Source organism: Mycteria americana, chromosome 2 (assembly GCF_035582795.1).
Source record: "Mycteria americana isolate JAX WOST 10 ecotype Jacksonville Zoo and Gardens chromosome 2, USCA_MyAme_1.0, whole genome shotgun sequence".
Classification (NCBI taxonomy): domain Eukaryota; kingdom Metazoa; phylum Chordata; class Aves; order Ciconiiformes; family Ciconiidae; genus Mycteria; species Mycteria americana.
Window position 1 is genome coordinate 131,515,016 of NC_134366.1, and position 25,332 is coordinate 131,540,347.

Sequence of the window (25,332 nt, forward strand, 5' to 3'; positions counted from 1 at the left end):
AACCTGACCATCAGCCAGGTCCTTTTCATTTGAGCTTATTTTCAGGAGATTCTTGCTTGTCAATAATTAACATGCTTTAGTTCAAACTACTAGGATTTCTGAAATATTCCAGAAATGTCTGTCTGGGTGACTCTAGTTCAAACTGCAGTGGTAATCTGCGTCAGTCCTAGGTCATTGGACTCTTCTCTCTCTTGAGGACAGTAAGATGACATTTCCACGACTAGTCATACAGGTTTGTTTGTCCCATCTGCTTCCCTCATATAAGCCGGGTCTTGCACAGTGTTTCTGACTCTGCTGGTGCTCTGCCTGTCCATCCTCATCTTAAAGGGGAAGCAGAAGTCTTTGAAACATCTCTTAAAGTTTTCATCCAAAAAAGCATAAAGGATTGGATTGAGGCTGCTGTTGGTGTAACCCAAAGCAATACAGAAGTAATAGCTGGATATAGCAGCAGTGCTGTGGGACACATCCCCTAACGCTTCAACCAGCACAAAAATGTGAATAGGAGTCCAACAGATAATAAAAACTGCCACAACCACAAGAACCAACCTGGTGATGCGGCGCAGGTTTCGATCTTTTTCTCGAGACCCTGAGAGAAGCCGTACACTTTTAAGGCGCAGGATCATCAGAGTATAGCAAACAATTATAATGAGAACTGGAATAACAAATGCAAAGACAAAAACACAGATTTTCATGAAGATGTCCCACCACACATAATCTCTGTCTGGAAATTGCAAGGAGCATTCAGTGCTAGCAGTATCTGGGAATGAAAGAAGCAAGAAGAAGAAAATAGCTTTATTATTCAATATTCTAAACAATGTAATTATCATAGCATAAGCTAGGAAAAGTGATTATCATGTAATGTGATACTAATAAATGGAGTTATCATTAAATCCCTCCAAGGAAAGCTTTCAATTACCATTGAAACTGGTTTTATGTAGCTGTCTCTAGAAATTACTTAGAGAGATAGGGGCTTTTTAAAATGCACAACATTGTATAAAATTTGTTTCCCATGGGAGGATCTAAAAATGCAGAGCACAAAAATAAAAATTTGTAAAGATGTTTCCATTTGCATCTCACTGAGATTTAAAGCCAGATTGTTCAATGGAGTAGAAATCTCATAACTATTATCAAATTACATATGTTTTCATCTGTGGGTAGAGACAGAGTTTTGGTATCATGAATGGTGGGAGACAAATGAGGTTTTGATCGTAGGAAGATTTTGCCAATATATGATAATTGTGTAATAATCTTTTCCCACGTGCCTTCTTCAGTGCAAATGGAATACATCTAAGTGCTTGCATTCAGAAAAACTTATTTCCTGGCAACAGCTTCTTTTCAGTTAAATAGAAGCAAATAAAATACATGTGTGTGCAGAGTCAAATGGAAGCTGCTCTTTTTGTAGATCATGTCATTGAAAATTCAGCCTGTGCAGAGACTGCAGGATCTGGGCCACTGATACCAGCCCACTCCCTTTCTGATTGCCCATGCCAGGATTCAGAGTCACAGGCTGTCACTTGATTTTATGTCCCACAAATATTCCATCTGACAGGAGGCTGCTAAGGAATGAAATATTTGAGGTTTCATTTGCTGACCTCATTGGAGCGTTCCAGCATATAAACCATATGGAAAACCAAGAAACAAGACAAATGGCAAGGCAAGAGGGGGTAAATTCACTACTATCAGCAGTTAAACTCTACTGAAGACAAGTCAAGGTAACACAGGGATTTTTCACTCTGAATTGTAGCTTAGATTTTATCCTCTTGAGCACTGCATTATTCTTTGAATTTTTTTCATTTTTCCCTACTGCATTTGTCATTCCTGTACAAATTATTATGTGTTGGCTTTTACTGAATCAGATCTAAGAGTGGAATAATATACTCTTGCACATCACTTTTTCATATCTGTCTCCAGCAGAACTAGTCAGAAAAATTCCATCAAGTCACATTTCCCTGCTATTGAATAGCTTCACAAATCAAGATGATACTGCAGAGAATTTGTTTTGAAAAGCAACTGGGGGGGAGTTATCATTATGGTATTGTATAGATATTTCCACAGTTAGATATCAGAAAGCTGTTACTGGATGGTATTGAATACTAAAACATTCAAATAAAAAAGTTGAAATCAAAGCTAAATATTTTGAGGTTTTATTTTAAATAATATAACAACTAATGGATTATTCTGAAAGCTGAAAAGTGAAAAGACATATCTTTCAAGCTTGATGGAGGATGCTAAGCTGACAGCACAAGTATGACTTAACAGGGTCTTGACACTCAGTCAACTTTTCTAAATCCTTTGTGATCCAGGTTTTTGTAAGTGCGGTTGCTTTTACTTAATTCTATTTTACAAATGTCAACAATCATCTTCAAAGAAGTTTTCACATTGATTAGTACTGTTATTTGTAGTAGATCATGGCCTAGCAGAACAATACAATCAGGATGCACCTATAATATCTAGACTAGTAAAGCTGAATCCAGATGTGCAACTCTAGACAAAAGTGAGGTGTGATCAGGGATGACTGCTCCGGACCACATCCACGCCCTCCCAGAGGAAATTGCTTCTTCAGATCTCCTGTCATAATTTCATATATATATCAAAATAATTATGTCATGCTTGCTACATTTTAATATAATTTGTAGTTGTCAATGGCATTTTAGAATTCCAAATTATCGAATGCAAATTTAATGATTGTCTTACATCTCATTACAGTTTACTTTCTATGGAAAATCTTATTCTAAATTAATTAATATTCGTGTGTTTCACTTGATATATATAATGCTATTAATTATATGGAACCCACTTACATTTTCCCAGTTTACAATGGGCAAACAGTCATCAAAGATCCTTGTCATAATGCACAATATCATAATAATTTTCAGGAACTTTGGAAGAGAATAAAATCCAATTTATATTTTCTTCTTGTTGACTTAAAAGGTGCAGAACTAAGTACAGTGTCACAAACTGAGTACTTAAGATTTCATACCGACATTTTCCACTCTGAAAGCCAAATATTCCAAATACGTTGATATATTTAAGGAAAAATACTGCATTCTAGATGGTATTTCAGTGTAACTGTATTTTAAAATGTGTTTGATAAGCTACCATTTAAGATGAATCTTAATCTTGACATAGGAAATGTGTACTCTTCGCTGGGTAAAAAACTGTCTGGATGGCTGGGCCCAAAGAGTGGTGGTGAATGGAGTTTACTCCAGTTGGCGGCCGGTCACAAGCGGTGTTCTCCAGGGCTCGGTGTTGGGGCCAGTTCTGTTTAACATCTTTATCAATGATCTGGACGAAGGGATCGAGTGCACCCTCAGCAAGTTTGCAGATGACACCAAGTTGTGTGGGAGTGTTGATCTGCTTGAGGGGAGGAAGGCTCTGCAGAGGGACCTGGACAGGCTGGATCGATGGGCCGAGGTCAATTGTATGAGGTTTAACAAGGCCAAGTGCAAGGTCCTGCACTTGGGTCACAGCAACCCCATGCAATGCTACAGGCTTGGAGAAGAGTGGCTGGAAAGCTGCCTGGCAGAAAAGGACCTGGGGGTGTTGGTTGACAGCCGCCTGAATATGAGCCAGCAGTGTGCCCAGGCGGCCAAGAAAGCCAATGGCATCCTGGCTTGTATCAGAAATAGTGTGGCCAGCAGGACTAGGGAAGTGATCATGCCCCTGTACTCAGCACTGGTGAGGCCGCACCTCGAATACTGTGTTCAGTTTTGGGCCCCTCACTACAAGAGAGACATTGAGGTGCTGGAGCGTGTCCAGAGAAGGGCAACGAAGCTGGTGAAGGGTCTGGAGCACAAATCTTATGAGGGGCGGCTGAGGGAACTGGGGTTGTTTAGCCTGGAGAAAAGGAGGCTGAGGGGAGACCTTATCGCTCTCTACAGCTACCTGAAAGGAGGTTGTAGAGAGGTGGGGGTCGGTCTCTTCTCCCAAGTAACAAGTGACAGGACAAGAGGAAATGGCCTCAAGTTGCGCCAGGGGAGGTTTAGACTGGATATTAGGAAATTTTACTTCAGTGAAAGGGTTATCAAGCATTGGAACAGGCTGCCCAGTGAAGTGGTTGAGTCGCCATCCCTGGAGGTATTTAAAAGACATTAGGATGAGGTGCCTAGGGACATGGTATAGTGGTGGTCTTGGTAGTGTTAGGTTTATGGTTGGACTCAATGATCTTAAAGGTCTTTTCCAACCTATACAATTCTGTGATTCTGTGATTCTATGAAATATATTTGTTAGATACATTATTAATTATGTCACCTTCAGGCATGCATACTCCTCTGTACTCAAATGGAGCCTTCATACTGTTACTGGGAATTACTTAGTACCTCTAATTTTTTTTTTAAGTGAACAATTCTTCAGCAAGAAAGGATCCATTGAGGCCAGAGAGGGAATATTTACACAGATGTAAAATTTGTTCTGCAGGGAAAATGTATCCAGAAGGACACCACTGGGAGCAATCCCGGACTGTGAGAACAAAAGGGACTAACTGAGCGCGGGGTGGGAACTTTAAATATAATCACTTTCCATTTGATGTTCAGTTGTCGTTTAAATCTGAATCCAACAGAGTCCCTGTAACATATAAACAACAACTATTTTGATCAACATAACATAAAGTTTCAGTCCTGAGCTCCAGCTGTCAGGCAAAGGGAGGATCCTTGCTTTTCCCCTTCACCATTTATCAGCGCAATCCATGAACGCACCAGACAAGATAATTGGCAGTAAATGCTCAAGAGAGACTTTAGATCAGACAAGCAGGGCTGAACTGTAGGGGCTGACAAGCATTTGCCAATAATTTCCAACCTTGTTTGGCCCAGCTCAGCTGTGTATTACTAGTCTCTGTTTCAGGAAAAAAAAGAAGTCTGCCTGCCACATGGTGTGGAAAAGGCATTTAATCATTGCTGGCCTCAGAGCAGCCCCTTGATCTAAATGTGATGCCTTCAGTGAATATTCTGCTAATTAAGCATGCTCCAGCAAAACACCTGACTGAGCCAATGTCCTATGGCCTTCAAGATCTCATGCATAGTGAGACAATTATTCTTCCCAAACGAAGATGCCTGGAAGTGAATGTTTCCTGAGCTAGACATTGTTTTATAGAGCCTGTCAAAACTTTACTGGGGAGAAGAGTTACAGCACTGCAGACCAGGACACTTGATCCCCCAAAGGGCTGAAAGAAGAGTTTCCAGAGGACTCTCCTGTCACCTACCTGCCAGAAGACCAACATCAAGAACAAAATCTATACATCTTCAGCCAAATCAATCAGCCCTTGAGCAGCTGTTACTGAAACATTTTGTTTGCATTGATCTATGCCAAAGAGTTTAACACACAACGTTTATTGTCTCTGCCAGATAACAGTGTCCCTATGTAAAGTTTACAATTTCTCTTGGGAGGAGTGAAGCCTTTCTAATAGAAAAGGTTGTTAATTCAGGAACTTATTAATCATTCTTCTAAAGATTATTTACGTCTCAAACAAGACTACCACCAAATAAATATGCATGTCTTGTATTTTATCAAGCCATCCATAACAGATGGCCCCAACACAAGGACATCATTAGAGGCCTCAAGCCTTTTGAAGACACTGAGGTGCTCCTGCACCACTGTCATGCTTGTGGGTATGAAGTATATGTGTGTGAGAATGCTTCTCCCCTTTCCTTCTCAAGAAGGATTTCAAAATAAGATTAACTCCATAGCAGGGCAGTTTTGGTAATGAGTCACCAGTTATAGTGGCTAAATCCACAGTCCTTCATGGATTATAAATTTCAGGCAGAGCCTGCAGGTGGTCTGTGTACAGATCTCATTGACTTCATGTTCTTGTAGTTGCTTCCCTGCCATGGTCTGCCAAAGGGGTCCCCTTCCCATTTCCTCTGCTGATACTTATTCTCAGCCCTTCCAAGTCTCCATGTACATCCCCATCCCTTTTAAACATGAATTTGAGATACTGTCATTTTCATAGTATTTCGCTTCATTTTCTCTCTCCAGCTGCTGACTTTTTTTCTTTCTTCACTACACCTTCAAGTTCTGTGAAATGGCTGCTAATAATAAGATCCCCAGTCTTAATACTAATGATAGTTTTAATATTAATATTAATGCCAAGCAATCTAGTTTCTGCTCTTGGAACTTCAGTAGAACTACTCTCACAACACCTACAAAAAAGCACCTTAAGCTCACATGTCAAGTTTCATCCTAAACTAACCTTTGATCTGTCCACTGTGATCAAATTCCTGATTATTTTCCCCTGGTGTCTGCTGCTAGTTTTTGATGGTCTCATTCTAGCACAGACAATGCTTCAAAGAGCATTTTGTTCTTTTAGTTGGCAAGGGCATCTGCGCTTAAATGATTTATATGTCATAGTGTAATGTTCCACAATATATTTCAAAATGTCGGAAATTTAGACTTACTTTTTGAACCAAGGAATGTGGATGAACATGCTGAGCATGTACAAATTATTGAAAAAGGTATCAATCAGGTTTAGTCAATATTCCAAGCTACATTTTACATCACTTGAGAAACAAAGAGACTGAATTTTGAATGCTCACACTCACCTTCCCTGACTTTGGTACCTCCAAGAACTATCGCAGATATACCAACAGATGAGGACAAAAGCCAGATACAGATGTTGATTATCTTCGCCTTGAGAGGTGTACGGAAGTCCAGAGCCTTCACAGGGTGACACACGGCGATGTATCGATCAACACTCATCATGGTCAGTGTGAATATGCTGGTAAACATGTTGTAATAGTCAATCGAAATAACTATTTTACACAGCACATCACCAAACGGCCAAGAGTTCATCAGGTACTCAGTGCTTTGGAAAGGCATAGTCGTGGTAACTAGTGCATCTGCCATAGCCAGGTTGAAAATGTAGATGTTGGTTGCTGTCTTCATCTTTGTGTACCTGAAGAACAAAAAAAGTAAGGTTTTATTATTTCAAAATATGACTATGCACATTCAGATATGTAACAGTTTATCCTTCAGGCTTTGCCGTAGTTGGGTTTTTTTCTGTCATTTCTAAATTATGACAGAAGTGCACACAAATGCAAGACTCTTGGGATAATAGTAAACACATTTGACTCAGTCTCTCAGCACCTGCATTAGCAGCTAGAACTATTCACCACAGGCAAAACCAGGTATATGAATATATTTAATCTAATTAGCCAAATGCTGGTTTCAGTTCTATCTTCTCAAATCCTTCTACAAGAAAATACCATTGTTACATTTGCAAGTGATCAAAATGTTTTGTGTTTCCTTTTCTTACAGCAAACTGTCAGTGTTTGTGAGCTTTCTGGGTTAGTTTTGTGGAAGGAATAGTTATCCCATTCTCCAGTAAGAATCCATGTTAACTGTTACATCTGTTATACTCTTATATGAAAGTTTATCTTCCTTGAATTCACTGCAACCATGCCAGCTTATACAAGTTTTAGTCATTTCCCTTCTTTGCTCCTTCATTTCCAATTTCTCCTCCTTTCTTATCCTCAGCTTTTCCCAGTCCGCGCTTTTGTGACTGCTAACCTGAAAGATGACTATTGTTTAAGTAGGATACCACAGTAGGGAAAAAAATTATCATAGCATTTTTTTCTGCATCCTTTAATTTCATCAAAATGAAGCACTTGTTTTTTCCAGCTGGTAAGAACCTCAGCCTACACAGAAGAATAGGATCTGGTTTTTTGAGACAGCACCCTGCTTTGTTCTGCCCTGATGACAGTCTGACTCTGGGGCACAGCCTGTGTCCCAGGGGGTGGGAGACTGCTTCCAGCTCTGCTATGGACACAACAGATGAAGGAGAGCCTGTTAACATAGGGATATACCTCACTCTCCTTTCTGAAATGCTTCCTCCCCCTAGTTACTTTTGCTCATTGCTATTAATTTATATTGAGATTCAATGACAGATTTCCCTTCTCAACACTGTTTCACCCACATATTTTGAATGTGTATCCGAAATAAAAGGTGCACATGCAGCACAGACAGAAACATGTCTAGCTACATTTTGATATGTATCATTAATAATTTACAGTGGAAATAGAAGATTTGATCAGTCCAGCTAATGAACTTGTAGGGCAATGTGTCTATTTGCCTTTAAAACTTTGATCTGTAATTTGAAAAAAAAGTGCTGACGAAATGTGCCCAATGAGAGAATTAGCTATTAATTAAAATATGGGCAGAACTGTTATTTTATGACCAACACGAAATGTTAAAAATAGCATCAGTTTTTCTAAAACACTCTAATTACGACTTATTTAGAAAATGAAACCAAATGCTGGTTCGAAGCATAGAAAAGAGAAAGGGGGCAAGGGAAAAGAAAGTAAACCCTTCTCACCCAGATACCATACCCAGGCTCACATCTTGAACAAAGCCATAGCCAGATTAGACATATCTGAGCAAAGACAGCCAAAAGGAAGCAGCAACAAGAGCCCTACACTGATGGCGTGACCCCCATGGTCTAGACTCCCTCTGCCCCAGTTTGAGCTTCTCTGAGATCAAAGGCAGAGCAAGGAGGCACCCGCCAGTCAGAGCTGGGCTTCTGCCCCATCCCAGATCAATCTCCTCAACAGGCCCTCCAGCAGAGGAGGCAGTCTGTCCTGTAGGTCCCGTTATAGCCCGTAAGGCACTGTTCAAACACAAATATGAGATCATATAGCCAGGACAAACAAATGTAAGACACATTAACAGAGTAGGAACTTCCCTCCTCGTAAAAAAAAAAAAAAGCAGCTCTGAGTGCATCTCAGCTGTAAGACTAAACAAAAATTCACTAAACACTCAGACTGCAAATCTGTGCTAAAATGGACTAATTTCCATTGAATGTCTGAAAAGGAGTGGTAGGAAGGTGATTTTACTTCTGTGGACATCACTGATGATATTTGGAGTTGTTGCCTTGTTCATATTGCAAAAAAAGACTATGAAAAGTTGTAAAGGATGCATAAAAAGCACCACAAAAATAAGCGAAAGGACTGGAGAATATTCTTACTGTGAGTAACTTAAAGAGCTCAGCACACTGAGTTTATCAAAAAGAACACCGAGAGGTGACTTGATTACAGTGTCTGAAGACCTCCACAGGGAGAAAATAGCAGGTACTGAAGAGCTCTTTCAGGCTGCAAAGAAAAGTGTAACAAGGACAAATACATAAAAGTCAAAGCCAGACAAACTCAGCTTAGAAAAAAATGACAGATTTGTCCTAACAGCTAAGGTGATTATTATTGGGAACAAATTACACAAGAAAGGAGTAATTTTTCCATCTTTTGATGTCTCCAAATCAATGTCTGCTGCTTTGCAAAGGGTGTGCTTCAGTCAAATACAAGTTACTAGACTCAATACAGGAATAGTTAAATGAAATGCAATGGCCTGTGATAAGCAGAGGTGAAGTAACTAATAGTTCTTCTGAATCATTACTTCTGTAGATCTTTAAAAACTTCCCCAAGTGTTTGGATAGGGAAAGTTTGCTTTCACATATAAAAGAATTAGTTTGACCTTTTTTCCTTAAAGAAAATCAGAAAAGTAGTGAAAAATAACTAAAAGGATTTTATTAGCCTTGAAAAATCAAATATCTGAAAGACTTCATATCTGGCATTTCCTGTTCCTGGCAACCTTAATTCAATTCTTTTTTGCGTGTGACACTGTGACCATATATACCATATTTTCCCAGTATTCCTTTCCCTTCTCCCCCCAGCCTTCCAGTGACAGAATAGGAAAGACCCTCTGTAAAATAGAACTAGTTTTTTAGGTAACTTCAAATTTTTGAAGCTGCAACATAAGGCATGTTCTCTGTATATGTACTGCTTATGTTATACATGTAAAGTGAGCAATTTTGATTTTTTGGACTATGCAACACATGCACATATAAGAAAATTAATTTTCCTCACTACTATTGATCCAACAGGAAGGATGTCTTGTCATTCACAGGTAGTAAGAAATACAGTCATCCCAGCATCAGCATTTAGACAACTTCCAATGTAACCAAATCAAAGCTGTATATGGGAGTGAAAATATAATGGGGAAAAGAAAAACCCACAGTGTGCCATTTGTCCCCTAAAGCTCTGTGAAAGCTTTAGCTCATTTCAGGAGCAAATAAGCACGTAACAATCCCAGCTTTGATAACCTTACCTGGTGTGCATCTAGTGCTTCCCCACAGCTCACCAGCCTGGCAGTCCCACGACTAGCTGGCCTTGCCCAAATCCACCCCAGTTCACAGACCACAGATGCCATGCCTCCTTGCACCATTCACCCTGAGCCAGAATAGGCACCTGACCCTTTTTCTGCCAGACTTTGAACAAGGTGGGAGACCAATAAATACTGCTCCAATAAATACTTTATTACATTTAGGCAATCAGTTCTCCCAGGCACTGCAGAGGGATCATGTGTACCTAACTCAGGGATGAAGGGTGCACTGGTTAACCTCAGCAATGCTAAGTCCAACCATGTTTTACTGATGCAACCTTAAAACTCATTGATGTCACACTAGTAATGTAAGGAGCTTGATTACTTTCACCTGAAAGCATTGGCCTCCATGTAAATGAGATGTTGGCCTTTAAAGTTGTTAGGCAATATAGATTAAATCATACATTCATTTAGAAGTTCATAAATTCAGAAATGCCTTTGAGAATCTGGACTCAATCATCCAAACTCTTTACAATATTTTTAATTAAACACCTAAAAATTATTAAATGCCTACATGCCTCTGAAGATATGTGCTTGCAGGCTTAACCAAAAGTCCAGTTAAAGTCCTGAAGTGACTGCTGTTGCTGTCAGACACTTTGAAGTGGACCCTGATAGAGTCTTGACTCGAACACAAGATGAGGGATTTAACTGTTTTTCTACAACTCATTCTATTGCACCAAAATATAGGAGGCAATATTTTATGTGGTTTGGGGTTTTCCCACCATACCCTCCATTCACCCAAATCTGCACTTGAACAAGGTCAAAACAGTGATCGAGTAAGGGAATCTTGTCTTCCTTTGCAAAATTAAAATTATTGATCAAATACCTGAATTTCATTTAAGGAAAAAATACTGCTATCTGCTTTAATTAGTCTAGCAGAGTAGATAGGGGAAACCTGGACATAACTACGGCATAGATGGCACAGTGGTAATTAATGACAAACATGTTCTTAGTGTCTTTGAGATATAACTTCCAAAGACCATTAAAATATTTATAAACCATTGTTGTATAAACTGTTCATGGGAAATCCTGTATCTAGAAAATGGTTTGTTAAATACTAGGATTTCATAACAAGACGACAGCTTTTCTACTACTACATAGGAATAGAAGGTCTCTCTCTTAAATCACGTGCTAGAATCTAATTTCAAGAGGCAGAAAAACCTCTGATAAGCTATTTGATGGATCGCAAGACTGCTTGTCAAGCTATAAGCAGGCTTCAAGCCTCTGTAGACTTTAAATAACTGGAAGATATATGGAAACCCTGCAGAAAATAGTCAAAATGAAAAATAAAACTTTGGTTTGGATGTATTCTTTTCATGGATATATGACAAGAGTTTTTAAGGAACAAGATTTAAATGATGTCTACTTACATGTCAAAAGTAAAATTCGCAAAACTATCACAACTTAGGCTAAGTCCACTTTCCAAAAGTTCTTTGAGACTGACTTTAGACTGACCCTTAGAAAATTTCCCCTATTTCACAGCTGATTCATCATTACTGTACTTCTCCTTCTGGTTTACTTTCCACATTTTTTTAAGACAGTAAATAGGAAGAAATCACACCTCCAGACCAAGCTTATCAATGAAATTGTGGTAACAGAAGAAGGAAGCATGCTATTAAGAAGTTGGTATGCTTTCAGAAGAAAATAAAATGCATTACTAAATCTGCTAGTAGAGCCCCTTAAAGTTATTATCTCAAGCAGAGGAGGGGAGTGTGATTCTAAAGTACACCATAACATTAGTAAAGCTAATAAAAATTGAGAAGGAGGCTCTGGTCAAATTTTTTTCATGGAACTGCAGTAGGCTGAAACATTCCCTGCAGTATGAAATGAGGGATGGGGACGGGAGCAAGACTAAAATACACTACAACAACATTCTCCAGTAGCAGAGTGAAAGTACAAAAGCGTGAAATACGAGGTATAACAAACACGTATTTTTGGCGGATACCTGAGTCAGTGAACGAAAATGAAAGCTAAAGCACATCTAAAAGCAAATTGCAAAAACACGTATCAGCAGGATGCAGGCTCTGTTCCACTAGGTTCCTCTGAATGAAGTATATGGGGATCAAGCAGCTGAAAAGCTTAGTCAGGAAAGCTCTAAATCTCAAGGCTATATTCAGGGCACACTGAATATCATACTGCGTCAGAACGGGGGGGGGTGGGGTGGGGGGGGGGGTGAAACCACCAAAAAAACCAACCCAGAAAGATCTATTCCAAACACATACCATGTCAAAAGGGTGGCTCAGCTATCTTTTGGATCTTCATAAGTCAATAAAAAAGGCTTATGCCAATATGAAACTAAGACTGAGGTCACTTAAAGAATGTAAAAATCAATATGCTGCAGTTTCCATGTTCATGTTGGGTTATATGCTATTACCACATTTTGAAGCCAGAATTTAGCAGGGGATAGGACCTCAGAAAACACTTTAAATAAAAGCAAACATTGTTACTGCGGACATTTAAAGGTTGCCTGTCTTTAACATCAAAATTGTTAGGAGCCTATAAAAAATTGTACATGTTGCCTACAAAATAGTATCCTAAAGTGGAATTGTCTTTATTAATAAGGACCTGAAGGTACCTATTTTTAAGCAGCTTAAAGAAGAAAAGCATGATCTTAAAGAAGAAAAGCAGCTTAAAGAAGAAAAGCATGATCATGAGCATAATCTACCTGAATGTCAGAAGGTATCACTAAAATCCTCACAATTTACCACTACCATTACTCCTCTGAACTAGCCATAAACTGAGACTGAACAAGATCTTGCAGATTTAGATTAGATGTGGAAGCTTTCCTTCTTGAGCTAAAGAACTAGCTTCTGAATTATAGAAGAATTATAGAAGTTCAGGTCTACATGTATCCTGGTCAAAATGAAGAAAAATTCACACTACTTAACAAAAATGAACTTTTTTTCCTCTTTCTATTGTAAGGACTTTTAATATTTTTATGTGAGCTTAAGAGCCTCTTTTTGAAGAAATATGCTTAATGTTAGAAAAACCAATACTGTGAAATTTGTGCTTCCATGATTTTGTAGGGGAGCTCAGAGAAATGTCAAGGTGTTGTGATTTATTGTGGCTTAAAATGAAATAGTGAGAATGCAGAATTTTACTAAATCGGTACTTTATCCAAAACCAGTATGTCTAATATGATTATTAGAGAGCCTAGACAATTAGCTTAGACTATGTACCCGATTTTTTGACCTCTATTGGTAAGTAAAATGAATCTAGATCTTGTCAAGTAGCTGACTCTGTCTCTTGAGAAACTTTATGCTGCTGCAGATGTTTTCCAGTGACCAGTCATGCTACGGGGAGTTCCCAGGGTGTTACACAGCCCATCCTAATACTTCTTACTTCTTCTTACACAGGTACATTGCCCTGGTCAGTGCTGCGTCTCTGTCTCTGGTAATATCCACCTTTCCCATTGTTCTTCTCTCTTGGAAGGATTTTTTTTCATGAAGGACATGAGCTCCCTTGGCAGAGCAAAGTGCTTGCTATGTGTTTGTGGAAGAGGGAAGTGAGTAGGACAGAGATTGCCTGGCAAAGAGAACAAATCTCATTGCTCAAGGGGACAGGGATAGCAGCTCCAGCAGAAGATTTTTCAGGGTCTTACTTTCCTTCTTATTCTTTGGAGAGGCTCTGATCCCCATAGGTAGCTATGTATGCAGAAGTTGGTTGGAAGCAGCCAAATGCTACTGAACATTTGCTTCCCCTAGATGTTTCTGCATGAGAGAAATAAGGAAAGAATTCAGAAATCTCTCACGCAGGCGTCTTGGGGTGTGGGTATCACTCTTGCTCTCAAAACAGGGCACCTGGTCTCCATTTTGCCACAGGGATGAATAATAACTGCCACTGCTGGGAGTGTTTTATAGGACAACTACACACTTGGATGTGTGGAGACCTGAATCTCTGGTCAGCACTCCTGTAATAAAGTTGAATGGGAGACAAGGGACCTCACGCTATAACAAGTATAGGATTATGTGGTAAGGCAACAAATGCATATGTCAGTAGTGAGCCAGCTCAGGGAGAAGTCATCAGTCCCTCATAGGAGGCAGTTGGAAGGCTTTCTCTGCACTCTACGAATTCATCTGTTTTCCTCACCTGCCTCAGAGAAGCCCACAGCACAGACCAACTGAACACATGCTTTCCCAAAGGAGATGATACAAGTGAAAAGCAGGAAACTTTAAGACGGTCAACTGAACAGCACAGCTGATAGCTTCCTTGGTGAAAATCTTCTTCTCCTGCGCACTTTAACAAGCCAGTTATTCTGAAAAGCATGTGTAAAAGTCCTGATGCTGTCCATCAGCCAGCAGTGTGGTAAAAAAACTTTTGTGGGTTTGAACACTAAATGAGCACTGAATAGCTTGTCTGAACTAATCCTACCATGCAGATTCCCATCTGCCACTACTCAAGGAGGTCTTTCCCAGTTGCCCAACAGTAGCCACAGTGGCTAGGCTACCTACAATGCAGTGGGAAAAGGATTTAGCTGTGTAGTCAGTCAGCAAATATAAAATCCTCTGTCTTCCAGGTGCAGGGTAGCTAAGTTTGGGAACCCTAGGCATTCACTCATAATGCACTGCTGAATGGCACTGACTTTCAGAGCAGAGACGAGCAGCCAGGCAGAGCACCATGTGTTGCATAGGTGGATTGGTGTGATGAGTGGAGAAGACAGAAAGGTTCTGCACATGTTCTTGCCATGTATTAGTGGAGACTCATGCACTGAAGTAAATCATGTTAGGCTCTCATACTCATGCAGAGAAGACAAAGGTTTCGTTGTAAATAATATCTCAAAACCGAAAATAGCAAACTGCCTAGAATTAATTTTCACTTCCCTAGGGATTAGAAGGTGAATCTAATGAGAGCTGAACCCTCTGGCTTCAGGATAAATAAATATTTCAAATATGATGCACAGGCTAGCATGCAAACTTCCCAATAGGACCATGGAAATGCTACGCACCTTTACATATTCTTTATTTATATTCTTTTTATATTTTGCAGAATGCCAGCATGGTCAGACACTCCTCTTTCCATGTCCTCGTTCCATCTGTACAAACCCCTTCCCCACAGCTAATTCAGTTCGTGCACTCATGTCTGTCAGTAGACAAAATGACATTCATACTGCCATTTCCTCATGCCTCTCAAACTCCACAAAAGAGACTAACAATAAAAAAGCACCGGAAGGTCCCCTTCACCAGAAGGGCTTAGCCAGCCTGCCCCCCCCAACACCATCTCCACACTGTGCTCCCTCCCCACCCTTTGGCCAGGAGCATGAGCTTCCCCACCACTCTCCTGGCTGAGGACAGGCCAGCTATCTCAAGCTTTCTGCCTCGCCAGCAGCCAAACTGGAAAGTTTTTGTAAGTTTTCACTTTCTGCCTGTTCAAAAGGGCTCCCTGTAATATTTCTTGCTTCCAGACATTGATTCCACTTACGCCTTTCTCTGAAAGAAATGATTACCTGGCTGCTAGCCCAGCGGAAGCATCTGGATGGGTACCAAATTACTTTTCAGAAGCCAAACAGATTACTCACTGTAAGCTATAGCCTCTCTCTAATACTGTCTCTAGTAAATATTCCTTCCAACCCTTTCCTCTGCTCTCTCTGTTTTTTCAGTTTTTCTGCTCTTCTTAGCATAGCATTGTATTGGGAACCCATGTTGGGTTTCTTGTCAGCTTATAAACCCCAGGTCTCACTTAGTAATTGTCTAGCAGGGTTTAAAACTATTAGAAACATTCAAATTTTGTTTAAATGAGCTGCACTTCTCAAACTACCAATACTGTTTTTTAAACCTGTCCTCTTCCATGTTTCCTGTTACCCTGGTCTTTGTGCCATCAAGCTGTTGGTAATGATCAGTCTTCAAAGTTGTGATGCAAATTATGCCAAGTTTGGCCAAACCCTTCAGAACCTACCAAGATTACCTCCATTCAGTGAGGTAAGGCCAGATGCTCTTTGAGGTCCTGTGATTAATTACTATCAATCCATTTGATACCTCTGTACTGATGATAGTACGGTGTCAAATGTTTAATCAGGTAAAAAAAGGTACGAAGCCATAAACTTCACAAAGTATAGAACAGCTTAGCCTTTACTTTTAGCAGCCAAACCCTTGATTTCAGAAAAGAATGAAATCATACCAACTGCAAGTAATAGGGAACAGGTTATTCAGTTAGGCTGACTCTTCTGGAGCTTCGTTTTTCATTTCAGAACAATATTCTTTCCAAATATAATTTAATAAAATTAGAACAATAATTTAAAGCAAATTAACATGTAATCTTTTGATCTTATCAAAATCTGTTATTGATTTAAGCCAATATATTGAAACAATTTCATTTTTGTATACTTTTTTTTGTATTTTCATTCCCATTTGGAATGAATGATGGAGAAGATTTAAAAACAACCTGGAAAGGAGTTGATTTTATACGACATTTCTTAATAGACTCTTCCTGTTACATAAGATGTCACTCGGTTCGATGAATATGAGAACAAAAATGTATTACTAGTTATATTTTTTCTTTAATATTAGACTAAGCAGTGGAATACAAGCTTTCTCTTTTCCCTTAGGAATGAATCTACATATCTGTGACACAGCCTCTTGTTAAAACTGGTTTTGAGTGTAGAAAATTATTCAGTTCACTGAAAGCTTGAAAGATAATTTTAAAAGAAATAAAGGATTGGCTATTTAGGATCCTGATGATGGCAGCTGCTCTCAGTAAATGACTTCAGAAACAATCAGAGTAAGGCACATACATAGAAAAAGTGAATCTGGAGTAAGAGAGAGCATCTGGAGTAATCTGGGTAAGAGACAGTATCTCCCAGAGTTTTTACCAGAGTATGTTTATGGTTTTGATAAGGGCAAATCCATAGTTAAAGTTGTAACTTCAGGCAGGAAACTTTTTTCCCCTCCAGCTGTCACAAGAAAGCACCATTTTCTTTAAAGCCAGCACTAAATTTTAGAGAAAGAAAGTCAGGAGGGAGGAGGAAGAGAGGAAAAAGACTTTTTGCTTCCAAGGACAAGTAATTTTATTTATCAACCTCGGCCAACTATTGCATCTCCAGAAATATCTTCTAGTACCTCAGGGGTAAAGCTAATCTCAAAAGAAAAGGTTTGGGGTTGAGGTAGATTCTGATCATGCCAAGACACACATAGCTGTATAACTTTACTCAGGTGAGGTCAGGTAATTTCACTTGGTTTCTAAAAACCCATTTCATGCCTCCTCTCCTCCTCCACAAGGGGAGGACTGTGCTTCCCACATAGTATCTGCATTTCCCACCAGTGCAAGAGGCAACGTGACACCCTCTTTCTCTCTTAGTCTCTCTCCCCAGGAAAAGCAGCAGCCACAGGAGAGCGTTACATCCCGTGTGCCATGGCTTGGCGTGAGTGAGGCACTGTCAGCCCACCCGGCTGGCTGCTGGCCTGGCAGCAGGTCCCTTGGGGCTGGTACACGTGCCTCAGCTCATCCGAACACAGGGAGAGTTCCTGCAAACCATCCACACCATGAGAGCCATCTGCAACGAGTGTGCAAAGAGTGCAGGTTGCACCGCATACTCAACACAGAGCTCTTCCTGCACATTAAAAATAACCATTCTCAATGTGCCTGAGGAGTCTGGGGTGCTTACAATCGTCCTGGTCTTGCTCTGTTAGGATTTTTAGTGATTGGGCTTTGGCTTTTAAATCTAACCTTTGCTGTGTGTTTAGAGACAGGGAATACCAGTATCTCCGTTTTACACGTGAGGAAACCGTTTTACACGTGAGGAAACCAAGTCACAGGGCCATGAAGTGACCTTCTCAGGACAGGACAAAGTGTTGAAGCCTGGTAGTAAAACCAAAAGAAGAATCCAGGTTTCCTGAGACATGGTTTAAAAGGCCATGCTGCCACCACCGTACTAAAGTACCATTCCCACTCTGCCTTCTACACAAATCTCTATTTACAGGAGCTGTACCAAACTCAACCACTTTTCTTTCAGGAGCTTGTACATGTCGTCAAAGTGCCATCCTCCTGTTATTTTTCCCTCCAAGGGAACTCTGAGAGGGTTTTCCCTGTCAGCAGAAATACACCCCAACACACCTGAAAGAGATTTCAGATACCCAGCACTCCGCATGCAGGCTGCTGAGATGCTGACTTGCTGATGCCCGTGAGCTTCTTCAGCAGCCCCTGTGCAGAAGTCACATAACTGCCCCTGAGGGGATATTAAAGCAAGGAAAAGGCCAAGGCTTGCCTACACCACAGCTTATGTCTGATTTTAAGCCTGTTTCTGAGGCATCTCAAGACTATTTGGAGTCTACTGAACCTACCACAGCACTGACACTTCAACAGTTTTACTGAAAGTCTCAGAAGATAAGGAATCTTGTTTGTGTCACCCAAAAGGTGATGTGGTGTCAGCCCTGAAGTGGTCAGGCAGTTGGACTAGATGATCATTGTAGGTCCCTTCCAGCTGAACTATTCTAACTATATCAGATGTTGTTTAAAAGAGCAACGGGAGGAGGAGCCGTGCCTGCCTTGCCTGCTGGTCCAGAGGGAGTTAGGAGGAGGAGAGCAGATCTTGAATTCAGAAATTCAGAGAGATAAGAAATGGCAACGAGGGGCCTCACACAAACCCTGTGCTCAGCTGGCTGGTAAAGAAGAGCCACAATCTGTCCCCATCCTCCTTTAGAATTGTGGCAGCTGGAGGAGAGGCAACATGGGATGGCTGGGGGACACGATGCCCCTCCCTTGCCACCTTCTTTCACGAACTTCCCACAGAACTTGGCTTTCCACACAAAAGAACATCACTGCAGGCCACATTTGTCAACAGATCATGAAAATCCATCTGGAGATGCAATCATGCAGAGAGTGGATGGGAGGGAAAGAGAGAGGGAGATGAGAGGTTAGGACAAAAATTAAGAAAATACACCTCTTGCACAAATGTTTGGAATATTTCAAAATCATAAGGAATGTTTGAAACTGTAGGTTTGTGTATACATGCACTTCATCTAATGATTCTGGCAGTGTTTAAAACATTTGCCACAGAGAAAACCTAGGAGAGGGGGATACTGAGAAAAAAAAGGAAAAAAAATACCAACAGGTGTTTTGTCATACTTATTTATTTTTTTGATCAGGTAATCAAGAGATGGACCAAGAGGAAACTGAAGCAAAAGGCTAATGTAGGAACTGGTAGGAGAGCGAGCCATAGCCAGCTAGACCCTCACAAAAATAATCTTAGGAGGGTAACAGAAGGAGACAAAAAAGGAAATACATATGTACCAGTAGAAACCATACATGCTAACTTTTAAGGCTCTGGCTAAGTTTGAATTTATTTCCACTGCCCAGGCCAGTTAATCAACTATTATTGTTAGTGACTGATGGCTTTGAAAACCTCTGCCTTTGCAGCTCTGTGTGTGTGTCAAGTATGGAGTCTTTCTTCGTGCAAGAGAAATCCAAAAAGAAATTAAATCTCTACTCTGAATGAAGGGCAAAAGGGCATGCAGGGGTATAAAAATTACAGCATCACAAAGCTGGAGCAACCCAGTTTCTCCACATTGACCACAGGCATCTTAATTTATTGCACTGACTATTATAGGGGATTTTATTTCCATTATTCAACAGTATTCACCTGGTTATAACTCATCTTTCGTAAAGTACCTCATCAACAACTTCACTGCTTCTAGTTAACTTCCCCCTATATTAAGTCTGACAGTTATTTCACCATCCTGCAATTGCTTGACCCTTATCATGCATGCTTTACTGACAAGATCCCTTCCAATATCTCCATTTTTCTTTCTGTGTACAAGCTGATTTCATTTGAGCAATGAATACTGCACAATTACTTTTTTTCAGAATTTTTTGCAGGATTCAAATGGACTGTGAAGCAAGAGTCGAAAAAGTTGCATGATTTCAGTCCCCTTGCTTGCTCATTATCACGCTGCTGATCTGCCCTGTCCACACATTTTTATAAACTGCAAATGAAAAGTACAAAAAGAGAGAGAAATTATAGTGCAAGCTAAAATATACACCAATATACAAGTGTAAGTGCAAGTGTAATATTGGTGCATTTCACTAAGTGGCTTAATATGAAAAACTAACACACACAGACACACAGCTTTCTCCTGTTTCCAGAAAAACAATAGGAAAGGTATTTCAGCATCTGCTTTGCTTCCTTCAGTCCAACACCAACAACTGGAGTCAAACACTGCTAGACAGAGAAACAACATCCCTTGTTTTACATTAAGCATCTCCACATATCTTTATCGTTTCCTTTTTTCCCACCTTGTTAAACGAGCCACGGGGTGACAAGGCAGCAATGTATAAGTGTCCACAGGACTAGACACATAAGCCATCCCTCGGGGACTCCTCAGAGGGGAAAAAAGCTGCTCTGCAGAAGTTTCTTTCTTCCACTCGAGCTTTCCCCCGGATGCGACCCGCCTCTCATCCCTAGAGGGCACCCGATGAACGCAGCTGCGGGGCACAAAGCGCCTTTCCGCAGGCTGCAGGATTTATTACTTTGAACAGCTTCTCCCTTCTCTCTGACTGCACGTCCAGGCAAACCACTGGGACTGGAAAGGTTTGGGTCATTCCAGTTACTTTTTTCCAGCTCCTCACGTAAGCACTCCCAGAGAGCTTCCATAAACTAGCCCCCTCCCTCCACTGCCAAATTTAGGGACGGCCATTTGCACCTCTTCCAACAGGTACTCCAAAGCCTCTTACCTTATGATGACAAACATGACCAGAGAGTTTCCCACCAAGCCGACAACGAAGACGACCGAGTAGACAGCAGTGATGATGATGGGGATGGCGGGGGAGATGCTGGTGTGGTTGTGCTGGGCGTCCCCGAAGGCCCCGGTGGCGTTGCTGTCGTAGTCCGCCCAGCCCAAGAGCCAGCTGCTGCTGGTGCTGGGGGGGGCACAGGGCCCCGGGGAGCAGGTGGAGTCCGGCTCCTCCCGGAAGATCTGTACAGGGGCATCCATAGGGGCACAGCCCCCACGGGCAGGAGGGAGACCAGGAGGAGAGCGCAGACGGCAGGAGGCGAGTACACTGGAAAAGAGGGAAGAGAGGAACAGAAGTGCTGTCACAGCCCCCAGACGTTAAGAACTCTGAAATTTGTATGTGCTAAGGGGAGCTCTGCTGTGATGGGAGCTGTAATTTGCCAAGCAGAAATTTAAGCAAACCACATTCATATTAAATAATTACAAGTTTTACATCTCGCTATGTAATGGGTAAGTGCTGCTCCTCCAGGTGCACAAGGAAAGTTTTCCTCCACTTTCAGAGATTGCACAGAGAAACAAATCAGATGGGAAACAGCTCAGATCCACCCCCACACTTTAACCCTGCCTCTCCCATCCTCCATATTTTAAGTCAAACTGCACCCTAATGACAGGGGCTCCTTACTGCCTAAGCTCTACTATTGGGGGGGGGGGGGGAGAAACCCACCACCTCTCTGCACATCTGCTTTGACATCCTGCCCTGAGTTATTTTTTTCCCGATCCCATACCTGCTTTCAAAGAAGAGACACATTAATGACAGAAAATACCTCTCTCAGCCCGGGAAAAGGAGCGGAGTCCTCAAATAGATGTTCTTTGCAGGAAAAGAAAAAAATAAAGCAGCTCCGCTTGGCTCCTGGAAGGACCACCGACCTTCTAAGACTTTTGAACCTGAGGCACCTGCGCCTTCGCAGAGGCGTGCTGGCAGCGGAGCCGATTCCTGGGCAGGAGCTGCGACGTGGTAGCAGCAGTTGCTGCTGTTCCAGCTCCCACCACTTTGCCTTTTCCCTCTCAGGCTCCCTCTGCCTCCCTCTCGCCCTGCCAGGGCTCCGGCAGCACTCTGCACTGATGCACACGTTCTCCTCTGTCTCTGTCCCTGCAGCTCAGAAGCTCACATGACTTCTGTCTAAACACCAAGCAGCGGATAAATTAAAAGAAAGGCAAAAAATAAGTTCTGCAATGAATGAACGCTTATTTTTAATACACTTTCCTGAGTTGCCTTTCCTCATTCCCCCTGCACTCCCAGGCCTCAAGCAATGATCCTCTCTGCCCTATTGAATCCCACATGGTTTTACAGAATAGTAGATGCTGAATAAAACAGGAATTTTCAGTTTAGATGCCTTGCCTGATCCATGAAAGATCCTTGTCCTGATCTTTCATGCCTCAGCTTCACAATCGTGCATCCAAAACACTTCTCACTGGGTGGCTGTGCCCCTGTTCCGTTACACCTGCAACTTGGAGGAAAGTCAGAAGCTGGCTACCAAAGTGGAGAGAGACACCCCAATTACTGTGCTTAGTTTATTCAAGCTGTCCCACACTGTGTGAGAAGCCAAGAATTCCCTGTAGCACTGCCAGAGCTCAGCTCTCCCCAGGCTCCAGGGATGGAGAGATGGTATGTGCAGAAATCACATCCCTCAGAGCTTATCCCTAATATACTCCATCAAGCAGGGGCTGGGAATGCACCCATCTGTGTTCAGGATATCCCTTAATTTGCACACAGACCTTGAAATCCCCACCAGGAGTCCCTTTAAGTGGCACATTGGGAGAGGTGAGGCAAGACCCGGAGTTGTCCCCACTCCCTTGGAAGAGGGGGGAACAGCCAGGCTGGCTGCATCTCAAAGCGTGCAGCAGGAAAGCAGGTCCTGAGCATATGAGCATATACAGCCACAAAATAATCAGTAAAATGGATTCTAAGGGTTAGGCTGAAGTGAGGGAGAAACAAGCAACAGTATGTCACTCTGCAATTGCTACAGGTGGATCAGAAACTTCTATATAGGGAAGAAAAGTCTCTGCATAAATCTAAAGCACAGAATGATGTAAAAAACTCACTAAGATTAATAGCAGACGCAAAGCTTTTTCAAGCACCAGTGGTTGGACAGTAAGCTATTCTTTCTCTAGCTAAATTCTGTGCTGAAACTCTTCAGTGATCTTAGAGTTAGCACAAAGAAGATGTGCTCACAACTACGGTCACTGACCCTTAATGGAGTGTGCATTGCAACTACATGGGACTGGAATGAGGTGGAGTTTGACCACAACACTGCAAATTATAGGGTGAGCCAGAGGCAACATTTAAGTTGCCTGGTGCTAGTCTGTGTGTGTGCTCCACGTTGGAGGCTCAGCTCTGGCCCTTGGTAGCGTAGGCCTTTGCAATTCAGCAGAAAGAAAGCACGTGGGCCTTTTCTTCTGAAAGTCAAGTCAAATTCACATAAACTGTTAAAAATAATCTTTTCCTTTCTTGTGTTTGCTCTCATGATGAAAACTTTAATATCTGGATTATCAGCAGTAACTGGTCTCACCGCAGGTACTGGAAACACCTGCAATGATATCAACAGAAAAACTCAGGGCAGAGGAAGAACTATGCTCCATCACCATCTTCCTCTCCTTCAACATGTAACTGCTCAGTGCCTCTGTGCCCTTCCCAATAGTCCTGCGGAAAAGGACAGGAGTCTTCTGAAGTCACGAGGGAAGAGAAAGAAAGGGTTTGCAGGTGACTTAACCTGATCTGTCCACACACCGATGCCAGAAGTCCCTGTTCCCTCTGAGGGCTCCCATTAGGCAAAAGGCCCTGTTCTTTCAAGGAAAAGCAAGGAAAGATTTAGGGAAGACAGCATAAAAGTACAGTCTCACCACTCAGCTACAACTTTCCGCCAGCACTGTTGTTACAAACCTGTGGCTCACATGCTCCCAAATTTTTTCACTACAATATTGTAGAGTCATATTCACCTCACTGGACTTTGGGAGACACAACAGAAATCACCTAGACTTTTTCACTAAAAATACAAAACTATATACCAAATTCTATATTTAGGGGACATTGTTTAACTTGTGAATTCCAGCCCTCAAAGGTAAAGAAATACCACACTCAGCTGTCCATTACCTAGGCACTACAATACACGTGCATTTACACTACCATATTTTTTTTTCCCCCAGACTTTCTGCCTCATTCACAGATCAGCTACACAATATTGCTACATTTAAGTGGGAGGACAACCATAAACTGGGAATTTTGTACCTGTAAAGTGTTTTCTTTCGCAATCCTAGTGGAATTCTTTGAATGAATAAGGAACATGGGGGAGGGAAATATGTGATATTTAACAGTAGCAGGTGGGAAGGGCTTCAGCATTGTCTTTTTTATTACCAAAAGCTAAAGTAAAGAGCTGCCCCCATCAGCACACTGCTTCAAAATCTTGACAATGTGCCGGGACATTAATTCAGCCCTGACTCAGAGGCAAGAATGAACCGCGCTGAATCACCGGCACGACTCTGCGGTACCCGCTCACCATGCCGCAGCAGAGACCCAGCTCCATCACTCCAGCACATGCAGGTTTCAAGTGAAAGCTGCTTAGTTGCCGACATTGTTTCCCTGAAGACCGTGACACTTTCTAGGTTTAAGTTACATCTTCAAAAGAGGGCATACCTTGAAGTTCAGCCATGAATTGTAACACTGGATGCTCTGATAGGGGATCATTTGCAGAGGTCACTTTTTATTCTAGAGGTTGAGAGGGAGGCAAGATGAGTTAAGTGGAGCAAGCTACCAAAATGCTTTTTAGTTCATGATTTGTTTTGCTACCTGATTGACCAAAGGCTACAATACTAGTGAACCTGAGTAAAGGGAGGAGATACTGGAAACGCTTTCTGGTGGCTCCAGTTGCCAGGGAAACAAAGTTCTCCTGTCTCTGCATCCAGAAATGTTAGCTCTCTGTGTGAACACAGCTCTCAGGAAATGGTGTATTTTATCCCCTTCGAAGACCAGCAAGGGACAGGAAGGGAGAAGCAGGAAAATATATATAATACTGCTTCCTCAACAGTTTTTGTACACATATTTTGGTCATAGCAGACTGTAAATATTCATTGTAAGAGTTGTGCTTTGTTTTTTACTTGTAGATGGCAGAAGTTCCTGTTACATTTTAAAATAAATTGCTAGTACAGATCTCCATTGTCACCTTCAGAAACCAACCCAATGAGACCCTGAGCATCGGGACAGCCTCTGTGGCCTGTCCCAAGACCCATCCATCTTCCACAGTAAAGTCCTTGGGAGGGTAGGGTGAGACTAGCCACCCTCAAACTGCCAACTGCAGGGAGGCACTGGGCAGGTGTTGAAAGGTTTCTGGCCCTGGGACTTTAAAAAGGAGGGGTGTTGTACAGACAGGAGCTAACTGGCAGCGAGGAGGTTGGGATTAAGGAGTTCAGCAGGTTGTAACAGCAGGCCATCTGCTCTGCTGTGCTGTCACCCTGCCGCTCCCCAGCCAGCTGTAGC

General features: G+C 41.7%; 1 protein-coding gene across 1 annotated transcript; it reads right to left on the reverse strand.

The window, feature by feature from the left end:
- Nucleotides 1–224: 224 nt before the first annotated feature.
- On the reverse strand, nt 225–21,062 carry OPRK1 (opioid receptor kappa 1). Its single transcript, XM_075495710.1, has 3 exons — nt 20,803–21,062; nt 6,534–6,886; nt 225–757 (listed from the first exon to the last, which is right to left on the reverse strand). Exons 1-3 carry the CDS (start codon nt 21,060–21,062, stop codon nt 225–227), a joined length of 1,146 nt encoding a protein of 381 aa, XP_075351825.1.
- Between the last annotated feature and the right edge of the window lie 4,270 nt (nt 21,063–25,332).

Bases quoted from the DNA above. Each gene is read 5' to 3' on its own strand.
- OPRK1 (XM_075495710.1), bottom strand. From the start codon at position 21,062: ATGGATGCCCCTGTACAGATCTTCCGGGAGGAGCCGGACTCCACCTGC. The intron at 6,887-20,802 runs GTAAGAGGCTTT...TTTGTTCTTCAG, and splicing joins GTCATGTTTGTCATCATAAG to GTACACAAAGATGAAGACAG. The intron at 758-6,533 runs GTGAGTGTGAGC...TTTCATTCCCAG, and splicing joins AGGTACCAAAGTCAGGGAAG to ATACTGCTAGCACTGAATGC.